The following is an 18,085-nucleotide window of genomic DNA, read 5'->3' on the forward strand; positions in this document are numbered from 1 at the left end:
CTTTCAGAAAATGAGACTACTTTAAAGTTGGACACCAAATTAACTAGTTTTTTTAATCTTGTCTTTATTATAGGGGGAGCTGGTAGTGACTCCTATATTTAGTTTGTCTAACTCTTTCCATTATTCTTTTTACAAAATTGTTTGTGGTCTTTACTTTGAGAAGTTCTCATACCTCTGTTGTTTCCAGATGGCTTTTGGTATTTGGCAGGGGGATAGCCCTCAGGCTACAGAAGTGACATTTCTTTATCTCATGAAATTCCATGTTGATTTTCCTGAGCTATAAAATGTTAAAAATCATCATTTCTTTTCTTTCACTTGTATCATTCAAGAAAATGTTGGCAGCTCTCCCAACTAACTGAACACACAAATTTCAAGGCTGGGTTTCTTCTGCTGCTACTGTAGCAGAAGCACATTCTGCACTGGGAACACCTGGGAGTTGCTGGAGCAGCTGCAGCAGCATGGGTGGTGGGCAGAGAAGATAGCTTGGTTAGGTTCCCCAGCCCTGCATCCAGCATATGCCTGCCAGTAGTGCCACGTGGGGCAGGAGCACCCTCAACTCCTGCAAAGAGAGAACCTGCCCCCAGTAGGCTCCCCACCCACTCCTTCCCAGATGCAGTATATTGGCTGACTGGCAGTTCCCCTCAGTGATAACTTTCTCCTGCTGTCAATTAATGTCTAATAACTAAAATGGTAGCATTGTATGCTGCAACGATGAAGGTTTAGAGGTCAAGCCCTGCTGATGATCAGTGATGAGGGATTGTAGGTTACATGTAATAGTATTTATAGATTTGCACTGGCAACTGTAAATAGGGCTTTTTCCTAACATTCAAGTGCTTAATTTTGCAACCACAATTGCCTTCTTTTAACATAGTATCTTATAATATATAAAATAAAATAGTGATATGAGAAAAACGTTTGGCAAATATCTTACTTGGCAATTTTAAACACAGTAAATTTTTAAGTAAATAATAATTCCCTAAACTATATGGATTCATAATATAGATCCTCCTAGATCCGTTGCCAGCAGTGGAACAGTTGTTACCATTATCATAGCAAAAATAGATGTTACCATTAGCATAGCATTATCGTAGCATAGAACTAATAAAATGACTATTCTTAAAATATTTTCCTAAAAAAAATTAATTAGGGGACCACAATCCTGTTTCTAATGTAATTTAAATTTGTTAGTTGAAAAGTAAGGCTGGAGAGTGAAGAATAACCTCGGGTTGATATTATCTGTTTGTCACTTTGTATTAATTTTCTAAAAAATGTTCTAATTAACAAAATCTTTCTTGAAAAGTTTACCAAAACAACATAGGGACAATTAAGAATCACAAGAGTTATATTTGTTGGCAAAACATTCACATTTTAAAAAAAAATCATATTCCATTAAAACCAACTCAGGCTCATAAACTGCCCCATGTTCAGGGCAGGCTGTGTTTTCCCTTGTTTTTGTACAGTGCTGAGCACATTATGGGCATTACTGCAATATAAACAAAAGGCTGGGATTTGCAGAGTGGCCGAAGGGAGTTATAGGAAAGTCCAGTGGGAGCTGGGCACTAACTCACATAAGCCCCCTTTTGAAAATTCCAGCTGAATAATAATAATAAGAATCAAGATTAATAGGACTGACTATTCACTGGATTAAGTACTACACTGTCACGTGATAGGTTTGGAGGGATAGGTGCAGAGTTTGGAAAAAGAAGCCTGGAATATAATGAAAAGTTTTGGTTTTCTCATAGGAATAAAGATTTCCCTGATATATCGAGATCTTCCAAAGATCGGGAGAGAAAATTGATACTCATTAAATTTCTCTTACTGGGATTTCAAACTTCATTATTATTTGGAGGAAAATGAGGAGACCAAAAAATATGTCTTCTGTGACATGGTCCTCACCCCTCTAAAATGCAAGCACACTAAATAAACCCTTATACTGTGAAGAAACAAAGAAAAAGAACAATTTATCTCCTTTGAGGAGAGGTATGACATCTAATATGGGATGCACTGGAGACTTCTCCCCAAACAAATATAAATACATAAAAATGTAATTGATATCTTAATGTAAATAAAGGTAAACTGCAGTGGCAGGAACTGAATGAGTCATGTATTTAAGAAGTTGTAATTGAGTTTTTTAAAAAGCAGTTCCACTTTGAAAAGTCATTCCCATAAAATGGTATTGTGAGGGATCCCATGTTTGTTTCTCAATTATTTCTGTATCAAATATTCTCAGTTTATAAGTAAAAATGGTTTTTATCTAACTACCAGAGATGCAAATTCAGCCTGGAATCAGTGTGTCAACCTGGGTCTGTTTTTCCTAATGCTGAAAGGCTGGTAATACGTTTTGATAATCGTATTCTACCCTCTGTGACTCCTGTGCAGTGCCATGACAGTTAATGAATTTCCCCAGGTGTAACTGATTGGAAGCCACTAATGACTTTGATGTGTAAAAAGGAATGAGCCCAGGCCACACTTTCTCAGTTGTGTTCTCTTTGCAGTAAAATGTAGCAAAAACTTATCTTTGTCATTAAAGCAAACAGACATGACGCTAAATACACGTTAGTCACTTGTCAAAGAATAACCATACTTAAATATTTTCTCTCTCATTCTGTTTGTCTTCTCACACTTGTGCTAGTGCCAAACACAACCTATCCAATATGAATAAACTGAACTTCAAAGAAATGAGGAGCAAATTAGTGTTTCAATTAGGAGTTGGTTCATGAACACTGATTCAGAACTTGAAGTTTTTCAAAATTATCATACGAGTTTTAATTTGTGGGATTACAGATGAAGACCAGATTTGAGGAACAGTCTGTTTTTCTTGTTAAATTATAAAACAGAATATAGGAAGTCATTTGAGGCTTAATGTAGACCTTATAAATCTTTCTTAACAGCTTCTGGAAGTTCTACTTCTGCAGTTCAAAGTTTAACAATGTGAATTTTCTAATTTTTAAAGCCATTTACCACTGTCAGATATAAATGTTAAGGATCTACCTCTAGGGAGATTATATCCCCTCTGAAGTAGGGGAGCAAAAGGCCTGATCCAGTGCCCACATTGAAGTGAGTGGAAGGGCCCCCCACTGAGTTCATTGGGCATTGAATCAAGTTCTAAATCAATTGAATTCTGAGTCTATTTAATGGCATAAATGTTACTTGAAGATAAATGAGTGAGTTCCATTTGTTACTCTAACACAGTTGTTCCCACCTTTTTTTAATCTCAAGGGCCACAGATATCATTTTTACACCCCTGAAGGGCCACCAGTCTCTGCCAACAGCCCGCCTCTCCCCCTCCCCACTGCAGCCAGACAGAAGGAGTTCAGCGAAGAGGCTGCCTCCCTCCTCACTGACCTCCTGTCCCCCTGGCTGCAGCAGGGAAACCGCACGCATCCTGTAGCCCCATGCACTCCACCTGGGTCCCTAGGCAGTGGCTCCCTTCTGCAGCCAAGGGGACAGAAGATCAGTGCTCCCCTCCTTCTGGCTTCAGCAGGGCCCCCAACACCTAGGGATGCTTTGCTCTTTGCTGAAGCTGGGGGGAAGGGAGCATTAATCTCCCCTCCCTCTTGTTCTAGCAAGGACCACTGCACCTATGGACCCAGGCAGAGTGCTTTGCCATGCTCCCTGCTACAGCCAGGGGGAGGGGAACTCTGATCTCCTGTCCCCCTAACTGCAGCAAGGAGCCTGCACCGATCTTGTAGCCCCGTGGCAACGTGCTCCGCCTGGGTCCTTAAGCAGTGTCTCCTTTCTGCAGCCAGTGGGAGAGAAGTGGCAGGCCACTTGGCAAGACCCCATGGGCCACTTTTGGCCTATGGACCATGCGTTGGGGACCACTGCGCTAATACAATATCCATAGGAGTATATGAGAGTTTACTAATTTAGTATTACCGAAATTAATTTGGTTGGTGATCTGTAAGTAAATTGTTTTCTGGGTTGGGTATGGAATCTAATTAATTAGCACTGAATGGACATGCTTATTTTACTGTAATAATCTGATGACTGCAAAAACATTTCCTTATTCTAGGTTTTCAGGAGTGTGTTTAATAAGAATTTAATTAAATTTCCTTTTGCTTTTGCTCTGAGTTCATATCTATTTATTATAGGCTTCCTTGCTGATTAAATGTGAATTCCACTATGGAGAGAATAAACCTTAATGTCAAAAAGTGTGTTTTTAAGAATCCTTGATAGTCTAGATTTTGGTCATAGGAGTTATGAATTCCATTAGTTTATTTGCTTAACGCTGTTTAGATTTTTTAACTCCATTACAGCCATGCACCCATACATAAAGTTAAACTCTGGATAGCATGGGAGGCTAATGAAAAATTCTTCAGTGATGGTATGGTGAGGTACAGGACAAGACCTGTGGACTATAATTAAAAAATTACATTCCCCACTATCTGAATCCAGCAGAGTAATTCTTATGTTAAGAATTATCCTTTGTTATCATAAACTGTGCATTGTTGTGTGCCCTAAAAAGAAATTATGGAAATTATGCCTTACTCCTTATTCATTATTAACCCTTCAAATATGCAAAAAAAAATAAAAAAATACTGCCACTCCTTCATGGTTCAACCTCATGTAAAACATCAGCACCCAATAAAAGTAAAAGAAAAAAACGGAGTTAATGTCACCTGGAAGTATGCAATAGATGTAGTTGGACTGGTAGAACATTCTTGAATTATAGGCCTTTGACAGAAAATCTTGAGTCCTTCATTCTCTGGATGTGATACTATATTGGTGGTTAGTTTTAATATTTTTTAATGTAGTATATTGAAATATGATGTGAAGAAACACATGGTCATTCTAATACTCTGATCCAGTATTTAAGCGTTTAAATACAAATAAGAATTTGAAGTGTATTTGTTGGATAACTAGTAGCCATTGTGGAGCTCTTGGAGTATGGGCATGTAAGCATTCTGCTATATTCGACTGTCTTTGCCATGTGGGGTGATACTCAAGATTAGTCTCACATAAAACATATTACAGTAAGGTTGATCTACAGTGATCTAAAGAGAAAAGAAACAAGTGTGTTTGTTTCTTTGGCATTAGCTGACCAGCTGATTAAATTTAGATGCAGAACATTGGGTTTCCATGAAAGTACAAAAATATAATGTTCTTAAATCTAAGTCTACTGAAAAACTGCTGAAAGACAACGTGGATACAAAACAAGATTGGCTGTTCAGGCTAGGTAGATAAATGTATAAACATATTAAATCTCTTTCTACACTGCTCTGGGATTTGTGTGTTATCCTATGGCCTATTTACTCAGTTACACACCAACTTTAAATGTCCCCAATTCTCTGGCAGATGTTGAGGAATTCACAAAGGAAGACATTTTTTGTTTCTGCGCCACATCTGGCCTCTAAGTGGTTCCTCCCTCCTTGGTTGTTTGGCAGCACAGTTCCAATAGAACGTCACTATCTGGGAGTCCCCATAGCTGCAGCTTCTCAGACCACTCCAACATCCCACTGTAAAGACCAAACAAAAAACCCGTCCCTACTCCAAGACTGCACACCTATCCACAGAGAGGTTTCCTCGGAATCTGTATGGGACAGGCGAGACTGTGTCCTGGTGGCAGTTGTCCACTTCAGCAGGGATTGGGAGATCAGTGTGCTGAGTCATCTCTTCCACGTGTAAATCTAACGAGGACAATCTGGTCTATTGAAATTGATGGGACTACTTGTGAAGAAAGGTACTACTCAACATGAGGGTGAAGAATTAGATGTTTAGACTGTTCTGACCTCATGGATTTTCCCAGGTGCTTATACATTCTTTACAATCCTGGATCTTCTCTAGACTACAATTTAAAGGTGTGATGTTGGCCCATGTTATAATGTGTTTTAAAAGTCTAGTGTGGACAAAACTGTCTTTAATATGCTAAACTGGTATAGTTAAAGCCTGGGCGGGATTCAAGGCTTTAACTTAATCAGTTTAGCATATGTTAAATGCAGTGTGCCTTATCTACGCGATACTTCTAAAACATGCTAGCTAGCATGTGCCAACGTCATACCTTTAAGTTCTAATCTAGACTAGGCCATACATGCAGTGATCTAGTCGAACACTTTTTCATAAAGCAGACACCAATATGCAATCAACCAGGAAACCTGAATAAACAAGTTTGGGTGATCCATGGAGGTCAGAAGGATTGTTCTTGAGGGAAGAATGAAGCTGGAATACAATGGAAAAGTCAGTTCATCATAGGACAAAAATACCTTGTTCAGTTTCTCAAGTTTATGTAAATGCTAATAGACAAACATTAATATTCACAAAGAGAAAAGAAAGTAAACTATTTTTGAAGACAGAATATGAAAATCAGTGTTTTTTCATTCTTTAAAATGTATTCCTTTTGATAATGAAAAATAACATTTTCTGGACATAAGAATTAACAGAATACGTGACGTGGCAGAGGTGTGAGGAAGCCATGACCCAATTTCTGTCCCGCAGATGTATGCAAGCAATTTCCCTTGAATTTAGAATTGCCCATCCTAAGTTGACTGCCATTTATTTTCAGCATGCATTTACTAGTACATTTTGGTTTGTACTAGAAATCAAAATTATATAGCAGAAAGAAGACTTCTTCTTAAAAGCCTTTTTTGCCCTCCCAGTAAACATATTTGCTTTGTTCGTTGGATATTAATAATTGGTGAAAAATTTTGGTCTCTTTTTGAAATGCAACTGTGCTAATCTTTTGTGAACTATTTGCATTGACACTATCAATAGTGAATTTGTAATTCAGGTTTTCAGGGTTTGCATTTTCTCTATGGATTGTTGGAGGTTTAATGTATTTACTACGATCAGCCTGTCTTAGTTTGCCCTTTTACAAGGAGGAAACATGAGGCTGAAGACTAGTGAATCAATTCTTGTTCTCAGTACTTTTTACTCCCTTCAGGTGCCCAGTATGTCAGGCTGCTTTGATGTAAAATAATTGTACTGGCTGTGAATAAAGGCCAAAGTCTTGTCTTTAGTTAGAACTGCGAAGCGAGAGAAGATACTTGTATGCTTAAGCAATTATCTCACTGTTAACATAGTATGTAATTATCAAATTTATATTATGTAAAGTATATATTTAAGGACATCACTTTATTCATGATTGTTTGATTGTAATCACTGTGATTATTCCACTGAGAATACATTTGAAGAGTAGCACTTGTCAGATTTCAAAGATGAAAAAATGTATTTTGTCACCCTATCATTAAAAACAAATAATATTAATGATATTGCCCCTCTCTGTGACTTTTGAATTTAAACTAAGAAATAATTAGTACTTTTCCCGTAGAGTTGTAATTTGCCCCACAACTCTGGTCCTCAGCAGTGTTTACTGATGAAACCATTGTCAATAAACGTAGGCTTCTCTAATTCTTGCTTTTGTGAAATTGCAAAAAGTCAAACTTTGCAGTTTCATATATTTTATATAATAAATTTAATTCAAATAATTTACTTGAAGCTATGAATTTTGCATATTATAGGATTTGCTTTTAAATCATGTATGTGTAACTACTGTTGTCAAACTAAAGTTTCTTGTATGAGTAAAGATGTATGTTACACAGAGAAATTATTGTATCTTGGGGGTTCTGTAATTGGGAGTAGATAAGTATGGTAAATTGTTGCTTTCTATACACAGTTAAAAAGACTATCAACTCACATCCACATTTACCTGTCATAAATTTACTTTTAAACATCTCAATTAAAATATTAACACTGATGAAAAATGTATGAGAGATATGTCTATGGAGAGAGATACAGATTTTCCCCCCAAGTTTTGGGGGATTTAATCAATAGAATGCTAACTATTGTGAATTTGCATCCTTGTTCTTTAGTAATAACAAAAAGTCCAGTCCTACACTCCAACTGAAGTCGGTGGCAAAATCTGTAGGCCTAATATGTCTCTGCCTCTCATTTGTGGCATGGTGGAACTCTCTGGTATTGGTAGTAAAAGGAGTAAAGAAATTCAAGTTGTTTGTTTTTTCTTTGACTGTGTCCCAGACATTAAATGCACAATAATGCATCGACATATAAACACAATATTAATATTGCCTTTTTTTTTTTTTTTTGGAAACAGCAAGCTTATAATCACATTGGGTAAAAAGCAGAAGAGAAAGAATGAGTCTTCAGATGAAATGTCTGATACTAAGCAGACTCCACAACGGTCATTTAAAGATGAGGACTCTCAGGTCAGTATTCATAATTTCCCTTTTTAATTTTGAAGATTTTTTTGCATTATAGCTTTAAACTCCAAAATATTTTTTTTTACATTTGTGATGTTTACTAGTGAAGGCAGAAATTTTTTCTTTGTTATTGAATTTATACAAATTGATATTTATGACTCTGTGGTTTCTGCTTTGAAATGAGTAAACCAGGAGACCAAATGTCTGTAAAGCAATGATTCAAATACTCTTCTTTACACAAGAGAGAAAAGCTCATTACAGCAAAAGTGTTACAGTTAAGCTGTGTTAAGATGATTATAGATATTCTGTGTATAAATTTCAACACATGTGGAAACATTTGTATAAATATAATAATTAACCTATTATAGAATTATGTTATCAGGGCATTACAAAATAAAAAGTTAACATCACCATAAAATTTCTGGTGATGCTGAGCATCAGAAGTCCTCAGCATGCTTCATCTTAGGAACTACAAAGATAACCAGATAGCCTTTTACAAGAAGCACAACTTTGAAATTAATTTTGTGAGGTTACTCTGAGGTTTATGCTTATACGGCGGTATACAAATGATTATCATTAAAGGTTTATTAATGTTACTTTGACTGGCAAGGTCTGGGAAAACTTCTGAAGGCATGCATGCAGAAGGGTATTAAACACCTCCTAACAAAGGAAATATTAAAAATAACAAAGACTTGCATAAGACTATAGATGTAGCAGTGCTAGGGTGATGAATCCTTATCTGGATGAAAATTCTCACTGGTGATTGTTTTAAACAGAACAATTATTGTACAGCATGTCACACATTGAGCTGATAGTCTGTTTTAATAAAATAAATACTACTATTCTAAATAGTACCTATAATAAATAGTTAATTATGTACTAACTTTTCAGCCATTTTAATGGTCCAAGTAGTGATGTCATCAGTTTTTATTCATTTGTAACTCTTTATTGTACACTAAATGCCATTTTCTTTTGTTGGTCTATGTACATTAATTGTTGTCACAGAACAGACAGTCATAATGTGTACATTAAGCAATATGTAAAATATTCTGCCCTGGGAGGTCCTCAGATCCTAAGCGTTGATATTTTGCTTAGGTTGTGGGTTTTTGTCCTGAAAACATTTCTGATGGGTGTCCATCCTTTTCACTGAGTTGTTACAAGACCACAAATTACACCCGAATGTTAGGCAAGCCCAGAAAGAAGTAGGAGGCAGAGGTATATTTCTCTTGGTAATCCCCCATCATCGAATGCAGTGATAGAGATTTCTTCAGCAGCCTGCGGGCCTGGTCTAACTTAACTTCAAATTCGGTGGCAGTCGGTGGGAGTTATGCAAGCTACGTAGAATAACTTGCGTAACTCCCATCGACTTCGTAACTACTCTTCTACGCAGTGTCTTCACTGAACTGTGTTCCTGTCGATGCAGCACTACGCCACTTGAGGGGGTGGCTTTAATAAGTTGACTTCTGGATCGATTGAGTGGGTCTTCACTGACCGCTCAATCAATCTGGATAGATCAATCTGACAGCGGCAAATTTGCCACCGTCAATGAAGACGTATCCTCAGTGAAGTATATCTAAAGGGTAACCACAGGCCATGCAAGGAAATGCCCAAGCTTTTCTCATCCAAGGAAGAACAGAACATACTGGGCTCTGATTGTCCAGGTGATGCTGCAGGAGAATCAACTAGAAGTGCTTTCAAAACTTTCCCTCAAGTGGAGAATAGGAGGAGGAGGAGGCAGACAGACTAGGAAAGGGTTAAACTACGTGGAGTTGTCAGCAGTTAAATGTGTGCTGAGCTGTACAACGGAAGCATGTGTTTCTTTTTCTGACTATAGATGCCATCCATTTCTGCCTTATAAGCCAATGGGGCAACATTTTGGACAAGAGCTCAGACTGATAAAGAACATGTGGAGTATCCTCACATCAACGACCAACCTTGATTCTATTTTCCCTAGTTCCTTTTAGCTCTTTCTGTCTAATTCCTTTCCCTCCCATTTTTGTGTTTGTTCCTAAACCCATCCTACGTTTATGGTACAAACTGCATCATAGTAAATAAAAGTGTCCTTATCTGCTGATGGTTTTCCGTGGTAGGTTTTACATACTGATGTAATCATGCCCCAGAGTGCAAACAAGCTCTAACCAGGCCCCCCAGTTCAGAAATACAGGGCAGAATGTTGTTCAGTTCTAGAAGTTCTCCACTAGAAGAAATTTTTCTGCCTTCCAGACATGAAGGACTAGTTGTAAAAAAATAAAAATCCTAGCCCCAGATTAGCTGCCACTTGACAGATGAGATATGTTGCACCCATCATATCTAGTGTTACATCACAGAAAATAATTAGCAGCTAAGGACACTTTGGGCATATCTGCACCACAGACTGTTAGGTGGGGAGTCCGCCACCTGCCCTCGGATGACAACCCAAGCTGTGAGTGGCTTTCTTATCAATTTCACGGCTCTAGCATGGAGCTGTGAAACTCACAAGATTGACAGCCAGCAGCTGATGTAAGTAATCTGCAGTGTCCACATGGACACTGCGTTGTCCTAACTACACTGACATAAAGCCCTATGCCGCTCGTGGAGGTGGAGTTATGATGTCTGTGTAGTAGGGCACTTATATCAGTGGGAGTGAGCTGTGGTGTGTACACTGACATAATTAGGTTGATGTAAGCTGCCTTATGTCAACCTAACTTTGTAGTGTAGAGCAGGGCTTTGTCTTTAAAACAGTTAAAAACATAGTTAAAGCAGACCTGGTGAGCCTAGTCAGCACAGATAGAGTTTTTTTGAATAACTGTCTGTATGGGAGCTCCACTTCAGGTGTGTGCTGATGCTTGTATGCTTTTGATCACAAGGCTTTGGTAGCAGTGTCCCTGGAGTCTGCGCCTTTACCCTAAACGTCCTTGTGCTCCACTATGAGGACATTTAGGGAAGGTGGACCTGCTGCCTGCCCAATTCCTTCTCAACTGTCTGTGGCTACAGATGGAGAATTGCAATGTCCATTAGTTTCAAAGTTTCAGCTAACTTATTTGTTTTAATCTTACCCTTTGTTGTTTTATTTCATTATTTTTGTTGTGCTTTTCAGGGTTCCAGCCCCCCCTTCTTTTGTGTTTGTGGTCACGCCCCCCACACCTTTGACCTTCTCTTTTTGAGGTATGCCTCAAATCCTAGGATTCAAATCCTGCCAGACCTGTAATAGGTGTTTCTCCTTCAACAATGGACACTCCAGCTGCCTCTGCTGTCTGAGTCCCACGTTCCATCCAAGTGCAAGGGCTGCACTGGCTTTGAGAGCAAATCCAGGAAACTGAGGGAAGACAAGTTTAAGCTGCTCCTTATGAAGCATTCTTAAGACCCATTACTTACTTCAGACCCGATTCTTCCCTCCCATCCCTGTTCATCTGCCTTAAACATCTGGAGTGCCCGCTGTGACTTTCACGGCTCTGACTCAAACTAGCAGAGACCTGGGGTCTGCTTCAGAGACTCTGAAGCCCTCTAAAAAGAAAAGATCTAGATCCCCCAATAGAGAGCCTAAGAAGAGGGAGAAATTGCCCCAAAAGTCTGGAAGAATTGAGGAGACCTCGTATCCTGGTATGGGTACTGCTAGGGGACCTACCTCCTCTGGCACTGAGATCCTAGTGCCAATGAAGAAAATCTCCAGCACATCGCTCACTGAGAAGTTGCAGCAGTCAGCTTGACACCAATGTCGGTGCTCTCTCTTGGAGTCGTTGAGACACAGATTGTCAGATCCACTGCTACTGCCTCAGTTTTAGAACAGGCCCTAGGAGGAACTTCCAGGGGTCTCACTCTTCTTCCAGAGTAAGCCATGTGGCTTCACCGCCTCATTGGGCCTTTAGCAATCCTTCACAACGTGAACTATGTTCAATGAGTGCAACTGAGATAAATTCCTGGTGGAGACTTGTACACCCTTCAGGGATCAATGCACTTGATAAAGCATTTGCAGTGACACTCTAATAGCGTTGCCAAAACAGTAGGTTTAGTAGTCAACTGGAACACAGCATAGGAAGCCCTTAGGTTAGCTTAGAGAAATGAAGGTCAAAGCATAGACCATTCTGATTAGCTGAGAGCGCAGCCAACATGTAATGAATCCTATTGTTCAAGCTCTTGTCTGTTTCTCAGTGTGACCAAGGAGGTCAGACTGAGAAACAGACTACAGGTGAGAGACCTGACTCCTTCCAGCAGCTAACTCTTCCCCCAACCCCCTGCACATCACACCTGCCAGTCCTTTGTTCTTGATCTCAGGAATCACAGAATATTAGGGTTGGAAGGGACCTCAGGAGGTCATCTAGTCCAACCCCCTACTTAACCCCCTACTCAAAGCAGAACCACCACCAACTAAGTCATCCCAGCCAGGTCTTTGAATGTTATTCAGCTTCTCTGCTAAGAGAGGAAAATCTATATCTCTCTGGGTCATTGGTTGCTAGGTGTCAATATTCTTGTGATTGGATTTGCCTTTGTTTTCTTAGATGCTTCTCTGATATGGGGACTAAGGCCCAGACAGCTAGGTGACATTCATACCGATGTCTTGTCACCTGCCTTGAGTGCAAACAGTCCTTTTCCACCTCACTGGGTAACAATGCAGTATATAAGGGAAACTGAGGCACACACAGGCTTCATAAAAATATTACAGAAAATTCCCACTCTTTCACACAAGTACTCCTCAAAAAACATTTTTTTCCAACCCTGGCATCCACTTCTGTAGGTCATGGGCCTAAGGATTGTATGGTTTGTCCAGCCATACTGTCACCGGTCTCTTCAGCTGCATTGCAATCAGCAGGCAGTACCCTGCTTCACCAGTACCAACTAAATTCTTCTCACAGCAGGATCTTTGCATGTCAGAAGAACCTGAGCCCCCTCTACTGAGAGAGATTTTCTGTTGGTACTGATATACCTCCCAGTGCTGCCACGCTTTTAGATGAAAGCTCAGCTACTGGTACCAACTTGCCTGCCGATACTAACATGGCCATCAGTACAGACACCTCTAGCTCCCTCTTTAGAAATGGGACAATACCTCCTCAGACCTGAAGATGTATGCTCAAGATTCCACTATTTTTCCATTCAAACCTCCCTCCCCTGAGGTGTATCACAAGGAAGAGACTCTATGAACCAATTGACGACTGACCTGACAACCTCCATGGCAGGCGCACTTTGTGAGCTCCTCCTCCTACCCTTATGCACCATCACAATGAGTCTTCTGGAATCTATGGGTCCTGTATGGAGACTAGTCCTATAAGTACCCTCACAAAAAAGAAACCGTCGATCACCAGTATCCCAAGATGACCTTCCTCAGGAGGGCCCTCTAAAAAACAAAAGCTGAGAGTTGAGGAAAAGGGAGCACTACCTAACAAGTTCCTCTTGCTCACCAGACAAGGCAGATACGCCTCCTCCCCCACCCATTGCAAATGATGTCAAAGTCTTCCAGGAGCTCTTGAAGAGGATAGTCAAATCCTTACAAATTCCCTTGGAAGAGTCCAGAAACCACAATATGCCCTGATAGATATCCTACACACCTGTCCTGAAGACAAGATAGCCTTGCATAGAAATGGTGTTCTTCTGTTACTAGGCCAAATAATATGGCAATCACCAGACACTGCCCTGGTTTCTTTCAAGAGGATGGAGAGGAAATAATGTGTCCCTGCCAGTGGCTCAGAATATCTCTTATGATTCTCTGTTTATAGTTCCATTTTTGAGACTTATCAGTTACCCAGTTTTAAATCCATGTAATGTGTGCCATGTTCATTTTATATTCTATTTTTTAATCAAAATCTCATGTGGTATCGAGTCAAACATCTTATAGAAGTCTAAGTATATTACATCAATAGTATTACCTTTGTCATCCAAACTTGTAATCTCATTAGAAAAAGATGTCAAGTTAGTTTGACAGGATCTATTTTCCGTAAACGCTTGTTTATGGAAATGTGTCACCATACATTATGGCATATTATGAAGCTTCTGGAGTGCACCCTCCAGCAAGGGGGCCTCCCCATTCTCCTAGGGCACAATCCACCTCTATTGCCCTGCTTAAAAAAACACACCCATTGCAGACATTTGTAAAGCTGCCACCTACTCGTGTGTGCACACTTTTCCACAGCACTGTGCTATCATGCATGCTTCCAGGGCAGAATACAGCCTTTGGTGAGGCTGTTCTTCTATCATTACTGGATCCATCTCTTCAGCATCCACCCCCGTGGCTTGTACACTGCTCAGGAATCATCTGAAGTGGAACACCCATAGGGACAACTACTCAAAGAAAAAAGAGGTTACTTACCTGTACTGTAACTGACATTTTTCTACATGTTTTGTCCCTATGGGTGCTCCACTACCAACCATCCTTTCCCTCAACTCTAGGAGCCTTGGCTGGATTTCATGATTCAGAAGGAGCTATACTGGTGATAGTCGGCCTCCTCTTTGTATTGTTGGATCATGAGGATGTGTAAGGTGCAGACCCTGTGGACATTGCTGCCCAAAACCTCCAATTGAAAGTGCATGGGTGTACGTACATCTAAAGTGGAGCACCCATAGGGACAAAGCAACTCAAAGAACTCCAGTTACTTTAAAGGAAATTAACCTATTCTATCTCCTTTGATAAAAGACATTGCAGTAGTTACTAAAGGGAGTTTCCTTTCAAAAGACACCATGGATGGGAAAGAGGACTCCTTACAAACAAGAAATTTTGAGGCATCCTCTGCCGCCTGAAGGTGGCATCAACTGGATTTGCAAAGCAATCCCAACTTGGATTGACTCCTGATAGGCGAGCAGCAGAAACAACTGATTTGGTCAGCCTAATGTACCCTTCCTATACACATGCACATCGTACATCATTTGAAAGCTTATTATGTCTCCTTTAAGATGAGCTATGATATGGAAATGTCAAGTGGTGCGTTACAGTAGAAAAAGGGATAAACAATGACACCATCAACACATTGAAATGACCACTTTGAAATATTTGCATTTGTTTCTGTTTAATAATTCTTTGTATTTCAAGACATGGAATTGTATTATTGGGACCTCAAAGCATCACAACAACAAACTCTGATACTATATTTGTTGTACAGGTTTCATTGAAATGTAATCGCGCAGGAGACGTTTGTAGTCAACATCATTATGTTGTTCATCATTATGGTCTCTGTCAAGAGTGAATGGGGTTACTAGAATCTTCATTGCCTTGGCTTATACACAGTTGTGTGCAGAGACGATTGTTCTGCCTGTAGACACAGTTGATGTTCTCAAAAACGTTTTCATGGCGAGTTGGTTCTAGAAGTGTTCTGGTTTTTTTCAAATGCTGAACAGTATGTAAGAGATGCTGATTCCCCAGGGAGAATAAGTAACTGTTCTTTCCCATGCTTCAGTGATACTTCTTGTGATCCTTGACTAGCTGCAGACTCTTCTTGAAATACCAATCTAGCCATTGAATTGAAGGTATTCTTTCTATCAGTGGCCCCTACATTGATGTCTATATGATCATCTCCTTCATGAATGAGGTTTCCACTGGCATGAAGTGGTGCAATTCCATTTGGAATGAACACACCTCCCTGGTGTCTTTTTACTTCAATTTTTGAGGCACTAGTGGTGAACTGTCGTAGCTTATCATAAGTAATGCAGAATCCAAGATGTAGTATGACAGTTAAATTGCAAGACCCAAACTCATGGTGTAGCTGTGCTGCAAGGCTTATGTGAAATGGTGTGGTAATTTTGAACCTGTTAAATACCATGCATTCTGGAATTGAGAATCGCCTTATTTGAATGTCTTCTGAAGGATGATACGCCATTGCTGGCTGAATTATATGCCTCTTTACTTATCAGTCAAAGGACAAACTCCTGCACCAGTTGGAGACAAAAATAGCTGACTTCTAAACTATAGATTACATGGCTTTGGAAAATATTCTGAGGCATTTATTTTGGCTATTTCAGACAGAAGGATTGAAGCGGCAGTATACAAAACCACTTGTTTTTTTGAAAGCTGTTCCTCAGACTCACTCATTAGAAGAACATCGACAAAACATTTGGATGACTTAAATTCTTGCTTCAGATTACTTGCAGCTTGGATATCATCAGCTAGTGTTTTTCTGCTGCCTAGAACAGTAGTTAGACTTACCTTGTCCGTCATGTACTAGGAATGAAATTGCAGAACTGAAGTGTTTTTTCTAATCTTGCCGATAATTTGCTACAGGAATAGCTTGCAGTTCTTACATCTGAGAGAAGTAGTGCTTATTATCTGTGTAGCGGCTTGGACAAGAGAAGAGTCTTCATGTTGCACATCAGATCATTGTCAATCTCTTTAGTCAGCTGATAAAATGCAGTGTCATAAAGTGACTGACTATATTATTGCAATGTAACTAGATGGTTTTGCTTTAAAATGAATTTTACTGAAGTAGGAAGAAAGGCATGTTGAATCATAAACTGCATCCTTACCAATCAAGATTTTCTGTGCAATATGTCAACTCTTTGAAATTTTGCCTCGCTTACATTGGTTGCACTTTCAGATGTTTCTTGGTAACTTGAGTGTTTTTTCTCAAGAAAACAATGCAACAGGACCAGTTGCTGGAAGGCATGCTTGCTCTGATAGCTATAGAAGCAAGTGAACATGATGCTGTCTGATCAGATTCACAGTCAGTTTTTCTTTCCTGTGTTTAACTGATGTGTGCCAAATTTGACTTGCTTGTGTGTTTCTGAAAGCAAATCCTGTGATAGAGGATTGGTGGCACATCATCTAAACTAGAAAACTCAAGTAGCCACCAATACAATTTAATTTGTCCAGGCTTCTGCTACCAGCATCAGACTTCTGTGGCTTTTGACAGTTTTGCATTCTTTTGATTTTCTTGACAAATAATACATTTTTCAGTGTGTGGAGAGGTGTTTTTTTTAATGTAAGCTTTCAGGAGCTTGTATCCTCCATGTCGTCTTACAGTATAACTTCCCTGTAGAGATAACATTCCCAAAGTGTATTGTTAACATTGCCACTACCACCATTTTTCATTTTGCAGACTTGTGGTAAATTAGATCTGGACGTTAGTATCAACATGGTCATTTTTGTTTAATGAGTACTTTGATTGAAGCCTAATATGAAGCTGTGTATTGTCATCTGTAACACAAAATTAACCTGTGCATAAATGTAACCTAATTGAAAAGCTAGTTTCTAGTGGCTAGTACTGAGTGCATAGACCATTTACAAAACCTTCTACCAGACAGAATAGATGCTACATTGTATGTACAAAAGCTTACAAATGGCAAAGCATTATATTAGGAATTCACATAAACTTATATATATCACTATGCTGTCAAATTGTAAGCATGCAATCTACTGCTACTGGTGCGCAACTTTCAGCAAATTTCAATTGAAAAAATATAGAAAATTGAGATACTTTTGACAATTAAGAATATGCAGTGGGAAAACATTTCATATTAGTATATTGCAAAATATTGATATTTGCCATTTTTGCCATGTGCTAACAGCTTCATTTCTGGGGGGAGGAAAAAAACTTGCTTATGCAAAGCCAATTAAAATCTTGTAATGCATTGTTGTTTGGTAGCTTTAACCAATAAACACCATATTAAAAAGGTTAATTTTAACTTAAACAGCAAAAATCTTTAGTCATAGTTGTGTTGCATTGTTTCTGGAACTGTGCAAAAATAACACTTTCTCACGTTGGGTGCCATTGTTTTGCCTCACCTACAGGCTTACAACAACCACATGATAGCTCCACATCAGACATCATCTAAATGTATATAAAATAAGCTTTCAAATGGTATCTGATGTGGGTGTGTTAGGATAGGTAGATTACACTCCAACAATATGGGCCTTATAGGAGAATTACCACATGCCTATTGTGTTAGCATCCACTGTTTCTGGCAGTGGCATTTGTATTGGACACATCTCTGGCATTTGTATTGGACACGTGCGTGGATACCTCCTAATTCTT

General features: G+C 39.2%; 1 protein-coding gene across 9 annotated transcripts in view; it reads left to right on the forward strand.

The window, feature by feature from the left end:
• CHD9 (chromodomain helicase DNA binding protein 9) overlaps nucleotides 1-18,085 on the forward strand; it is a 185,573-nt gene that overhangs the window by 68,459 nt on the left and 99,029 nt on the right. For all 9 annotated transcript variants that reach the window (XM_067550971.1, XM_067551008.1, XM_067551017.1 and 6 more), the window contains one exon: nucleotides 8,051-8,162. In XM_067550971.1, the coding sequence (XP_067407072.1) occupies nucleotides 8,051-8,162 (112 nt within the window). The remainder of the gene's footprint in view (nucleotides 1-8,050; nucleotides 8,163-18,085) is intronic.

Source organism: Emydura macquarii, unplaced genomic scaffold (genome assembly GCF_026122565.2).
Source record: "Emydura macquarii macquarii isolate MOO-44397 ecotype Brisbane River unplaced genomic scaffold, CSIRO-AGI_Emac_v2 contig_295, whole genome shotgun sequence".
NCBI lineage: Eukaryota > Metazoa > Chordata > Testudines > Chelidae > Emydura > Emydura macquarii.